Source organism: Micropterus dolomieu, linkage group LG18 (genome assembly GCF_021292245.1).
Source record: "Micropterus dolomieu isolate WLL.071019.BEF.003 ecotype Adirondacks linkage group LG18, ASM2129224v1, whole genome shotgun sequence".
Lineage (NCBI taxonomy): Eukaryota > Metazoa > Chordata > Actinopteri > Centrarchiformes > Centrarchidae > Micropterus > Micropterus dolomieu.
In genome coordinates this window covers 6,784,027-6,797,638 of record NC_060167.1, presented here as the reverse complement: position 1 = coordinate 6,797,638, position 13,612 = coordinate 6,784,027, and the positions used below count along the sequence as shown (strand labels likewise).

General features: G+C 39.0%; 1 protein-coding gene across 2 annotated transcripts in view; it reads right to left on the bottom strand.

Annotated features, from left to right (window-relative positions):
- The window catches only part of pmepa1 (prostate transmembrane protein, androgen induced 1), a 45,497-nt gene extending 33,568 nt beyond the window's left edge, over positions 1-11,929 (bottom strand). For both annotated transcript variants that reach the window (XR_006821552.1, XM_046028698.1), the window contains exon 1: positions 11,747-11,929. Coding sequence is in view for 1 of the 2 variants with exons in the window: in XM_046028698.1 (XP_045884654.1) it covers positions 11,747-11,843 (97 nt within the window). In the remaining variant the exon portion in view is untranslated. The remainder of the gene's footprint in view (positions 1-11,746) is intronic.
- Positions 11,930-13,612: the final 1,683 nt, after the last annotated feature.

Genomic DNA, 13,612 nt, shown 5'->3' with positions numbered 1-13,612 from the left:
GATGTGGTCCCAGCTGTTTCCTATGGGGCAAAGGGCAAAGTGAGGCAGACACAGTCCTCCCTAGATGTTTGTGTGTGTGTGTGTGGGGGGGGGGTTCAAGACCATGTTCATGAACGTCTATGTCACGTGTGGGAGGGGGTGTGCAGACTGTAGTGTCTATTGTCTAGACCTGGTCTCGCAGTCAGGACTCAGCTACTGAGTGACGTTTCAGCTTCAGTGTCTCAGTTTAGTTTCAGCTTTAGTGTCTCACAGTGGACTTTGACAGAAGACTCTGTCACAGATAGTTAGTGACGTGCTATGATGTAAGGTATATGTATAGGGTATTGAAAGAACAATGTGTATATCACGATGTCAGGAACATGTCAGGATTACTCTTGTGACTCCACATCATTTGATGAAAATCTTATTTTCTGTCACAATACGAAATCATGCACAAAAACAGCATTCAAATATAGGAAAAGGTGCTGAACTTCGATATGTTACACTTTACTTAAGTCCCTGCTACATAATGTAGTTATGTAATTATATAATGAGGTGTGGTTACACACTATAATGTAGTTGCAAGCAGATCTAAGGATATTATAGACTCTCCTATGAAGACATGTTTTTATATTGTTGCAGCTGTGTTTTGCTGTATTGTCATTCATTATCTGTTTACACACCAGCCTCCAGTTGTAGGTGTCACAGAAGCAGTGTTGACAATATTTTCTTCTCTTGTTCTTTATTTACCAGTGATTCATTGGTATATTTTGTTAAATGAAAAGAAAAAAGGTTGATATTCCCTAAACTAAGGTATCAAAGAGAAAATGGCACTGAAATTTCAAACAATATCCAGAGCTATCAAAATGTAAACTCAACATGTATAATTGGAGCCTGTTCAACTGCACCAAGACTGTTCTGACTTTGTCATCTGAGACTTTTCTGACTGATAAGCTACAACATCCTAATCAGCACATTGATACAGCCAATCAGCTCTCAAGCTGTCACTCAGCTTTCAGTTGCTATATTACACATTTACTGGCAGCATTGTGACTTGATGACTTAGAAGCGACAGATTAATCAGTAACACATCATCAAAGGCCTCATCACAATCCTTAATATATCTGCACTCTATAAAACAAACAAATTAAACCAAAGTAATTTCTGCAATCAATAAATTCAGTGACATCATGAAGTTTAAAACGTGCATGTTTTGATAACCTGAAGGGGTGCTGTAAGTTATTTACACAAACAATGAGATAATTAGCTCAACAAAATGGAAATGGCAAAAGCAATTAGAAGTAAACTGCAGCAAAAATATTTTTAAATACAAATACATACAGCCCCACTTATGTGACAATGAACCTTTCATCCCTCCCCCTCCCTGCCTTCTCCTGACCTGACCCTTGACCTTTGCCCCCCCCCGCCAGACTGCCTCACTTCACCCCCTCTCCCTGCAGATGCTGAGCAATGTTGATTTCATATGCAAAAAAATCCCCCATCAACACAACAAGCATTTGCATACATACATCTGAATATCTGAATTTGTAATGGAAATTATACGCTATACATACGTGTGCAGACTGAAACACTGTTCACTGATCTCTGTTTAGAGATGTAGAATTGTTTCTTATTTCTGGGCATAACACAATAACATTAAAACAGGTATATGTTTAATTAAATGCCTACATTTCTTTCCATATCATCTAAAAACACCTTCTACTTGCACAATGTTAAAATCAGTTAGGTGAGAAAGAAAAACAGATGGTCCTTCAAGCTGCTCAAGAGAGTCACCCACAGCAAAATTTACTAAAAATTGTACTCTTAAACGTTAATTCTGCAGCGTTTACAAACTGCTTCATTTGTTAGAGATTAACCACTTCAATTCACTTTGGTTCAGACTATTGTATGAAAGAGGATTTGTTTTCAGTATCATACTATAAAACAAGACTAATTAACAAAAGCCAAAAGACCCTTTCCAGACATTTTTTTCCTTTTTGTGTAATCAGATGTTAATGTGAACATTTAGAAACTAGACAATCCTACGCCAGCTTCCCTTGGGTCAGACTAATTAATGAAAGACAAGACATAGTTGTTCTGAACTACTTAAACAGATAACAAGTGAAGTATTTAGAAGACCAGACAGCCATACAGAGTTTTTTTCTGCCTCAGACTAATTAATGAAAAACAAGAGACAATCTTTTCCACATTGTCCCATGACAGGCTATGCATATAGCTGGCAGACAGTCATTGCCTTTATTTATAGCGCAGCGTCTTGGTCCTCAGACAGTCTCAGTATAGATTTATTCACACTGCGAGACAGACATATAGTCTCTGACTTCAGACTAATTAATGGGAGAATATGGGTCCAACAGACTACAAGGGCCTCAGCTGAACACCGTCTTGTATGCAGATTATATGCAGAAAGCACACACACCAACACACACAACCCCCAAAGTGGCGTTGACCTTGGCCCCTTGACACACATGCTGCCTGCATCTACATATATGCATGATGAGACCATGATGATGTCTTTTTTTTCTGGTTTCTGTGTGTGTGCGCTATTTGTGTCTAGACCAAGAAACAATGAAGTGCTGAGAGGTTGAATGAAAGGCATGAAGGAAGTAGAAAGGAAGGAAGGAAGGAAGAAGGATGTGAGCAAAGAAGGAAGGAGGTCAGGAAGCAGGTTAAAAGGTGGAAAAAAATTATAGACAGTAAAAAGTAATTCTGTAAAATGGTTCTTTTATTCAGTGTTTCTTAACATAGAAAAACAGTTTTAAGTATTTCTTCATTGTTTCAGAGAAACCTGGTGTTTTCCATTGGTTTGGCATGGTGGTTCTAAATATTACAATACCCATAAGCCTGTGTTGCCAGTGCCAAGCAGAAGCAACCAGTAAGAGGCATGAATCAGAGTGGCAGAAAATTCAGTTGGACGTTTTGTTGAGAGAACACAACACTACTGAGTTTTGTTGCTGAATTCTCCACAATTGAACCAGAATTTAAAAGTGAACTGATTTAAGCTGCAAATGGTCTTTTCTGTTTTGTCAGTTTTGTCATCAAATCAATCTTTAGTTTCCACTTGCCATTTAAATTTTAAGCTCTGTGATTGGAAGTTTCTTTTCACCTTGGGAGTCATAGTTAACTTCACAGGTTACGTTTTTATGTACACAGGATTGTGCTTTTGACTTTTCATTAGATATTGTAGTTATTAATCATTTGTACTGATGATTCAACCGGGAGACTGTCAGGCCCATTCAAGCCGCATAAGTGCTTCAGCTATGAGTAGAGTAACATTATCTATAATAAAAATGAATGGGACTTTATTTACCCTGAAACAGCTCCTTCCAACTTCAAACTCTATAATGAAAGAGAAGACAGAAGGAAGCAAGACAGAAATGAAGGATGAAAAGGAGGATGAAGGTAGCATCGACAGAAGGGCAGCAGGTTGTCAGCAGGACTCAAACAACTGGGGAGGTACAGTCAACACTAAATGCTCTTTCCTGCATCAAAAGCTACAACTGATGTGCTCTTGAGCAACTGCTCCACTGAGACTGTGGTTGTACTGGGCAGCTCCCAGTGTCAAGCGTTATATGGAACAGGCAAACAAAGGATGCAGCTGAGTTGACTTTGAGTGGATAAATCATTTCTTCCAAGACAAATTGCTGTCTGTTTATCGTACACAAGGATTAAAGCAATTCTGGTTCTGGGACGATGCCAGTTGTAAATCAAAGGAGGGAAAAAAACACAAAAGGCGGAGTTTGATCCACACAGGCTTCTGTAAAACACACATAATATCAACCTTTTTTCTTTACTGCAAGAAAACGCGAATGTAGAACAAAATTATTACATATAATTTTACAAATCCTCTGTCAACTGACTATCACAACATCACGTACACACACAGATACGCAGACAGGAAATGAATGGATAAACGCGGACACGTACACTCACTCTGAGTACTGAGACAGCCAGACAGAGAGGTTTACATAATAAGTCTAGGAGGCCAGCCAGAACAGACTCAATCATTTAATTTCCATGATTCACTGAGTGAGAGACAAAAAAAAAGAGACAGAATGAGAGAAAGACAGAAGGGAAGAAAGAAAAGCAATCAATGAGGACTAAACAGAGACAGAGACAAGAAAGACACTGCCTGAAAATACGACCGAATTTAACTCTTATTTCATTTTTGTGTTTGGTTTTTTGTTGAAACATCTCTCCCGTAGGCCACAGTCATCACTTAGATGCTGCTCATATCTCGTTTTGGGTAACTGATATATTTATATATGAATACTGTAAAACTCTCTTTAATAGCAAGGATGTTTATGTGCTTAAATCACAGAACTCACCCTGCCAATATATGCAAAAGGTGTCTAAATTGCACAGGCCTTTAATTAATTTACCATGCCGGTACATCTGAAAAAATAATACTTGAGTGCTCATTGTTTCCATAAAATGAACTATAAGATTGAATTGTGGAGAATCTAACCGATATAACAATGTGTAGCACTTCCATATTGGCAAAAGTTTAAACATTTATATTAGCATGCACGATCTAAACAGCTAAGCTAAAGCAGGTCACCTGGTGGGATTCAAGAGGTTTTATACACCCAGAGAACCTCTATAAAAACTTGTAGCCACACAACGCCAGTAAAAGGGCTAGGAGTCTATCACAGGGCTAGGGTTTAAATTGGACGTTTTGATCACAAACATTATACCACTATATAATATAAACTGACAATAATGTATATAATACAGAGCAGCATGAACAAACAAAACGTCCAACACAGTTCAGTTAAAGTGAGTGCTTGAACTGACGTGTCTTCTCAAACACCGATGAAGTCGACTGTTTCTTTCTATTGTTGTGCCTCCCTTGAGACTGTCAAACATGTGACTACCTCCATACTTTTTCGACACCACATGTTTAAATGTGTACAATACATTAATTATACATTTGATAGTATCGAAAGTACCAAAGCTATAAAGAAAAAAAACAGATCTATCTGTGCAGCCTTTTAACCCAATGATGCACAGACGAATCTACAGGGAAGAAGATCAACTTTTTTGTTTGCTGTGGTATCAAAAGAGATAGCAGGCATCATAATTTTATACAAGTATTGTATGGAAATTTAAAATTCTGCTTTCGTGACAACCTTAGTCTCCTGTGACAGCACATTTATGAGTAATCTCAGTTAAATGGTGTAAAAGGTTTCTTCTGTAACTATTACAGCTCGAGTGATCAAAGACAAAGTGGCGTGCATGTTGCCTCAGGATGTAGTTTTGTACCACACATATGCTGTCAGGAATAGAATTGGATAAAAATGCTGTGGGTTTTGTTGTTGTTGTTGTTTTTTACACTGATTAGTAAACATCATCTCTGTGTCACATGGGAGCTGCAGCTCGAGCAGGATGTGGGGAGTGATTATTTTGTTCAAAGTGACACATGACAATGACAGAATGACACATGGCAGTCACACAGATGGATTTCAGATGTAAGAGGGACTTTTGTCAAGCTAAAAATATAGTAAACATTGTTGAGTGCTGGTGCTCTTGTACACTTTACATTTTATATAAACTAGAAGTGGCTGATGTTGTCTCAGAGAAAGTAGTTTGTAAGACACCCAAACAGATAAAGACATGAGCAGTTCACTAGCAGTAGCTGGAAATGCCAAATTTGTGCTGAAAATGATCTCATTCAGCTGTGATGTTGCTTACGCTAGAAAATATTTATTTATCACAATAACATCCATTTCAGATGAAATCACATCTCTCACTACAGTATCGCTGTTTCCACTGGATGTGTTTAGGGTTTATAAAGTACCTGGATTCACTCAGCTCCGAGGCTCACAAGTCTCTTGTCTATCCCTGTTCTCTATAATTAGCATATTATATATTCAGGTTGTATCTATGTGTTGTGTTTCTCCCCACTCAGCTAACAAACACTCCAATCTCAATTGAATATGTAAGTTGTAGCTTTTTTTCAATGTTGAAGGCTGAACACAAATGAATTCGATAAGAGGTTTGAAAGATATCAGTATTCGATATGCAGATTCGATAAAATACTATCGAACCTTAACCGTAACATCATATTCAGTCCTTGAAGTCTCTCACAAGCTGCTAGTCATCTGCATTACCCAGAGGGCAATTTATGCTCATCCTCTCCTGCTATTTTCTATGTTGGCGGAAACAGAGTAGGGAGAAGAGACGGTATCCTGGCCAGATGATTTCATTGCACCTCTATCGAGTGCCTTCTGTGCAGACATGTTCAACTTTTCATAAAGTCACACACAGCCTGGATGGGGGTGGGACATTAAAAAAAGTTGACGTGCTGCAGCAAAGTTCAGAACTCACTGTTAAGCATGAATGGTTATGATTATTGAAGAGTTAGTACTTGTAGACCATTTGTCTTGCACAAGGATTTATTGAAGGAACAAAACCTACAAAAATTATAAATGTTGGTTGTGTATATATATCTGCTCATATATATCTGCTGTGTCGTCCAACTGTATCAGAGGTGAAGCAATATAATATACTAACAACTGTGCCTAAACCTAACCACATGTTAAACACAGTGGTCTAATATCAGAAAACGGTTTTATTTGTTAAACTGATGAATTATTAAAGCTGTTGAAATGTTCTAAAAACTCTCAAATAAACAATATTGTTTTTAAATATGGCCAACATATGAATAAGTGGAGTACTGGCACTCATTTTATCAACATCTTATTGAACAACAGCACAAGAACCCTACAACACTGAAGTTAGGGGTTCTGCATCTTCCTCACAGGTAGACGGGTTGTTGTTGAACTAACAGTTGCAGGAATGTTTGTCGACAACAAGACAAATACAGCCTTTCCTTCCCTTACCCAATGCTGCAGTCATCTCCTGGAACACTCTGACTCTTTTCCTCAAATTCAATAACCAAAATAAGTACCACTACCCTCCAGCTGAACTCACACACACACACAGACACACACTCAGACAAACGCTGTGGGTGACATTTATATTGGCTATACAGACAGACTGTGGAGGTGTTGGTGTTAAGACGGCCAGACATGTTGTAACAAATTTACAGGGAAACCAAGCTGCTAGTAGGAAATGATTATTACAAGCTGATACCAGCAATGACTTCACCACACACACTGCTATCCTGTGAGTAATGCTGATGTCATGTGCTTTGACTAGCAATGTCTGCCACTCAGAACAGATGTGTTTTTGCATATGTGTGTCCCTGTGTGTGTGTGTGTGTGTGTGTGTGTTCTCTTATATGTCCAAGGGTGTAACAGGTATATGTAACCCTACAATTACAACTTCACAGATCCAGATGTGGAAAGATGTGCGGGAGGGACAGAGATACAGATGAAAGATAGTTTGAAGTGAGTCAGGGTCTCTGTAGCTCCTTTACAAAGAATTCAGGGACTTAAAACTATTAAAATCCAGCTGTTACAGGTGCAACCTCAAACCCTGTGAAGGGGTAATTGGTATTTTGAAAAATATAAACCAAACGGGACTAGGGTTGGGCGATATCCACAAAATTACCATTGGACGATGTCTACATTGAAACATTGGGATGGACCATAGCGGTTGTCTTATGTGCATGTGTTCACTCGCATAGACTTTACTTGGCTAAAAACTTGGTAGCCTATGACGTTACAAGTCGTGGTGGAAATTTTACAAGCACAGACCAGGTAAAGCAGCAGTAAACACACAGGGTGCAGATGTTGGTTTTGGTTGTTTTTGTTTGTCATTAACAAGCCCACAAGCGGCTCACCTGCTGCCGTGATAACGGATCGCGGGTGGAAAAATACGGAAAAAAGAAGAGTTCTGTGTCTTTTAGGCGACTTCATAAAACGTACTGCTGATGGAGAAAGTGGAGTAGACGAGCGAGGGGGGAGACAGAGAGAGGCGGGGCAAGCCGGTGTGTTTAACTGAGGTGTAGGCTTCTTGTGTGTATGTGTGTCTGAGTGTGGGGAGAATTCCGAGGAAGGTGCGAAGCATATTTAAAATTTATAATAATAATGTTCGTGGTGATTAAAACCTGCTTTCACATGGCGGTATTATGTGAATATAATATTTTTTTTATTTTTTTGCCAGGGGGCGGGGTTTTACAATCACGATGACTGCTCAACCATCTGTCAGCCATCGCCGATGGACGATGGCATCGTCTATCGGCCCAACCCTAAGCGGGACACACCAATCGGTCCTCTGGTGGAACAAATCACATTTTTAATCTCACTTTAATGTCATTCTGTAGAGGACGGCATACAGAAACTGTGTAAAGAGGACTATTTAATAAAATAGAGAGCACAGTTGCAGGTGATGTTTTCAGTTTGTTTTGAAAGATCACTTAATATTGCAGACAGTTTTGGATTAATTGCCATTTTTTGAGATTACTGCCACCAACCTAATACCCTAAATGCAATTTCACAAGTGGTACCTAAAATATTGAAAAATTACATTTAAAAACTGCAACATCTCTTTACAGAAGCAGTGTCCCATTTACTCTAGATAAGCCGAAAGAACACACTATCAACAGTTTTCATAGGGACTATTTGCTGCAACACATCCTAAATGACAGAATATGTCATGTTAGTCACATGACATGAGTCACATGACGATCAAACATGTGGTTAACGTTGTGAAACAGTCGCTGTTTGGTGAAGTTTAGGCAACAAAACTTCTTGGTTAGGTTTAGGAAAAGCTTGTGGTTTGGGTTCAAATAAGTATGTTACATTATGTTAGTCATGTGACATAAGTAACGTAAGTCACATGAGTCACCTACATAACGCAAAACTTTACCCAGCCTCCAGGCTGAAAGTCCTGTGTTAGTTTGACCCATCGATCCACCCTATCCACCTTCTAACATGGACTTCCTCGCTTTTTATACTACCTCACCTGTGACTTCCTACAGACACAACAATGAATAACAATAAATGTAAATATGGGTCGTAATAAGGTGCGTGCACACAGTCGACCTATAGTTGGATGTTTTTCTGGTGTGGACAGGCTGATTTATTCAATAGAAAGCAGTTCCACTGAAAGCAGTCCCCAATGAGGTCTTTAGATCATCCAAAATAACTTTTCTGAAACCTAAACAAATAAAACCAATGTTTGATGGATTCTACTAGATGTCAGAGAAAAAATATAATTAAAAATGTTTTTTATTTAAGTGAACTGACCTGCTGAAGTAAAAATGTAGGGAAGCCCGGCTTTTTCTATCACGTCTACATCGTCCTTTGATCATCACATCTCAAGTGCATGACTTGGATAATCCTGTTATACTTTCTTCCACTGTGTCTTTCATCTTTCCTGTCACACTCCACTGCATAATGTCCAGTACAGCTGACACGCCTTAAACATAATCTTGTTTTTTTTAAATAAAGGCCAATGCATCATCACTTTTAGTTTCCAAATTTAGTTTCTACCAACTTTTACACAATATACTCACCAGTCTCTCTCTCTTCTTGCTTATTTCAATTTTTCTTCTCTCTGCCTTTCTCTTTTGCTGACACCTTGTTCCTTTTTCCTAAAGTTTTGACATATTCTTCTCACTCCCTTCCTTCTGTCTCGGTAGGTTTCTCTCTCCTCCTTTGTTTATCTGTTTCCCTCCCTCTGTCTTCCAGACTAAACATCATGTCTGCTCTCAGACAGAGGAATTGTGTGTGTGTGTGTGTGTGTGTCTACAAGTGTATATGTACAGTACATTACATCCAATGGAGGGAATTCAAGACCCTTTCCTGTTTTTACATGGCAGTGTCTCCACACGCAGGTCAAAATATAAGTGTTTTTCCCAGTTTGGTGTGGAAGAGCTTGACTGGCCTCCACTGCCCTGACTTCAACCACCAAAAACAATAAGCGTGGCAGCTGTTAAAAGCAGCATATTAATGCTCATGGCATTGGAGTGATCTGTTCAAACATCACATATAAGTGTAATGTTTGAGGGTCCACATACTTTTGGTAATGTAATCACAACGAATACTTATGGATACTGCAAGGGAACTGACTAATACTCCTGTAGCTATAACTGCACAGTACCAAAACCATTGTCACTGTACTGGTACTAGTTCAACTGCTATTACTTCTGTTACTATTACCACTATTCCTACTAACAATACTACCCTTGCAAATAATACTCACTCTATTACATTGATACAATTGCTAGACCAGAAAGGCACCGTACAGTCCATTTGTAGGCTAATTGTTTGGGTGGATTTGCTTTACTTTATCTTGATCGTAAACTAAAGATTACAACTAAAGGATTTTTTTATCCTTTTGGACTGTTAGTCGGACAAGACATTTAAAAATGTGTCATTGGGCTTTAAAATTTTTGATTTTCACGATTTTATTGACCAAACAATTATTATTATGTAGCCTACTACTATTGATGTGTCAATCTGAGGGAAATTAATCTGCAACAACCCTGATAATCAATTAATAATTTTGAGTCATTCTCTCTCTGTCTCAAGAGCAAATATTTTCTTTTTTTCTAAGATTGTAAACTTAATGTCTTTGGCTTTTCTTGAACTTTTTCTGCATGCTTCGTCTTCCTCTGAACCTTTTAATCGAGCCTGCTTTGGCTCTGGAGCAGTCTGAGTCAGCCCTACTAGTGACTTCAGCAGGACACACACACAGCTTTCATCTAAATTACCGTTCAGTAGCCTATTATGACTGTATAGCCTACATCAGCCGCACGGGTGTCAGTCAGTAGGAATAAAACCCCTAACCCGGGGTAGGTTTAGCGCCTTGCTTTACCAAACAACACACCAAGACATAAAAGTCCACTCACGGGAATATATAAACACACACACATGCAAACACAGGGATTTCCCGGATACGACCACACACGAACACGCGCGCGCTCACGTACACGCGCGCACGCAAGCACACGGCTAGACAGACGTCTGGCTTTGCTCGAATGACGAAGCGGCGACAAAACTTCTCCCCTTTTCCACCGAGCAAACCCACCTTTTCCTTCGATATCAAGCTTTCAGTGTCCTCCACGGAAACTTCCTGTTACGTTTGAAAACACTTTAAGTCGTATTTGTGTCGCTTAAAAACCCAGCGAAAAGGCAGATCATTCAAATAGAGAAAGATAAAGATCAAAAGCAGACACAGCACCAACGACCTAAAAATCACAATATCTGTCAAATGCAGCTTTCGCAGCAAATACAACGGCACAAAAAAGCCGAAAATTATAGGCTCTTTCCGGCTTTGCGGAAAGAGATAGGAAGCTTGCGGATTTGGTTCAAGTTCAAAATCAAGCGTTAGTCATAACTGGGGTAAAAGGTTCACAGGAGGAGAAAACGTGAGTATTTTAATTTATCTAGCGATTTTGCATAATCGCATAATTAACGTTAACCGACGAAACTGTCTTGTTAAGGAAAAATCAGGGTCTGTAACGTTAAACAGCCCAACTTCTAGCCAACTTACACAGGCATTAGCCTAAATATATTCAAAATGACAGAGTGACCATATTTTGTGAAGTAAAAAAGCATGTTACTGGAAAACAACATGACCTATGTTAGAAATACAGACAGTTAACACTCCACAAACTATCAAAGGAAGCAATGTTTCTCCTTTCTGCACTTGTGCGATTTACGTTAAATCTGAACAACGAGCCGATGAAACAAAAAATAGCGTCGTTGACTTTTATCCAAAATACCGTGTGTGCAACGTCCGCTTCGCAGGCACGATAGAAGACACAGTTAAAGAAGAAGCATTGAATTGCAAACATTAAAAAAAAAAAAGTAACGAAATGCAAGTTACTCACTGATTTCCATGCTCTGGAGGGAGGTGTAGCGCTTGCAGTTACAAGTACAGGAGACATTGGTGGCTGTGGCGTTTAAAACACCCATCAAGTTCAACATTTAAAGCCTCCTGAAACCAGACATAAGTACTCCTGACGAGGAAAGCGGGGAAGGGCTGGAGCGATCGGAAGAAGGAGAGGAGACCAAAAAACCACCACGCCAAACTCTCCCCCCCAAAAAACAATCTTCCCTTTTCTCTCCAGCCTCCTCTCCTTCCCCTCCGGTCCGTCCGTCCTCCTTCTGTCTCGGTTCTCTCCTCCTCCTCTCTTCTCCGGTTTCTCCTCCTCTTCCTCCTCTATCTATCTATCTATCTATCTATCTATTGGCGTACCGTAGAAGTGTCGGTACAGCAGGGTAAATGTAGTTTGAACGTAGCTAAATGCAGTTTATTAAGCCTAGTTTAAATGTCCGGTTCCATCCGTTAGCAATCAGGTTTAATGGTTCCGTGTTTTCAGCTGAGTGACCGGCGACTAAACTGCAAACGGACGTCCGTCTGGTCCTGTCTGTTCCTCTCTCTGTCTCACCCCCCTCTCTCCCTCTGTCTCCAGGGATTTCTAAGTGACTCTCTCTCTCTCTCTCTCCCTCTCTCGGTGACACAGTCTGTGTCTGTCTCTCATTTCCAATTTCCATTTGCTTTCTTTTTTCTTTTTTCAGTTTGGCACATCACAGGTCTGCCAAAGCACACAGAGAGGAGGAAACAGCAGATGAAGAGAAAACAAAGACGATGATAAGTCGAATTTTGTTTATTTAGACCCAAATCACAAAATTACATAGGTTAACTTAGAAGAGACTGAACATGAACATGTAGGCTACTAATGGCAAAATGACATAGGCCTATAAACCATTTAACCTACAGCTTTGCAATCATTCATAAAAGAAGCAAACTATATTCTACTATTAATAATATTTTGATGTTTACCTAACATTTACCTAAAGGTGCTTTGTTTTGGAGCCCTCCAGATGTCCTGAAAGGAAACTGGGTGCAGGTATTGTAAATTCCTGGGACTGAATAAACACATTTTACATACAAATTACTAATTTCACCCCTACAATATAATACATTGTCCATACAAATTACAAATTCATGCTCAAAGGTTACTTAATTCTTATAAACTGTGCACACATATTTAAATTTGTGCTCACGTATTAATAAATTGTACACAAATAACTTCTTGCTCACATATTAACACAAATGGGCACAAATCACTAATTCTGTCTTCATGCTCTAGAGTAAATTGTGCACACTAATTACTCCAGTCATGCAAATGAATAATTAATCATTTATGCTCACAAAATAACAGAACATAATATAATGTTAATATTTTAACACATGTATGTGTTGAACAAGAAAAAGCCAATATTATAAGTTCCAATAATTTAAACTCAACTTCCACGTACTAGCTTTAATGGAGCTGTCAGACGCATCCCACAGCCTTCATCTATGAACTGACAACAACAATTTCAGCTCCTAGACATTAATTTGGGCTGGACTGGACATTAATTATTAATTGGTAGACACTTAATTAGAGCAGAAATAACAGTTTACTTGAAATCATTCATTCAAACAACAGTTTTGGGGATTAAACTGTAAATCGACACAGATGCTGCTCGGAGTGAACATGACATCTAATTTTATTTCCTCTTGGGTTATATGTGGTAATACAGTGCAGCTGTTTCAGATTCAGCTGTGTGTTATAGCTGGCCGAACTAAATCTAGATTAAGACAATTTTTAAAATGCAATGAGTTGTTTGCCTTCATTGACTAACCCTTGTGGCTAAAACACTCTTGGCAGCCGCTTCACAGTGAAAGCCTTCCACTGGTGTCTTGC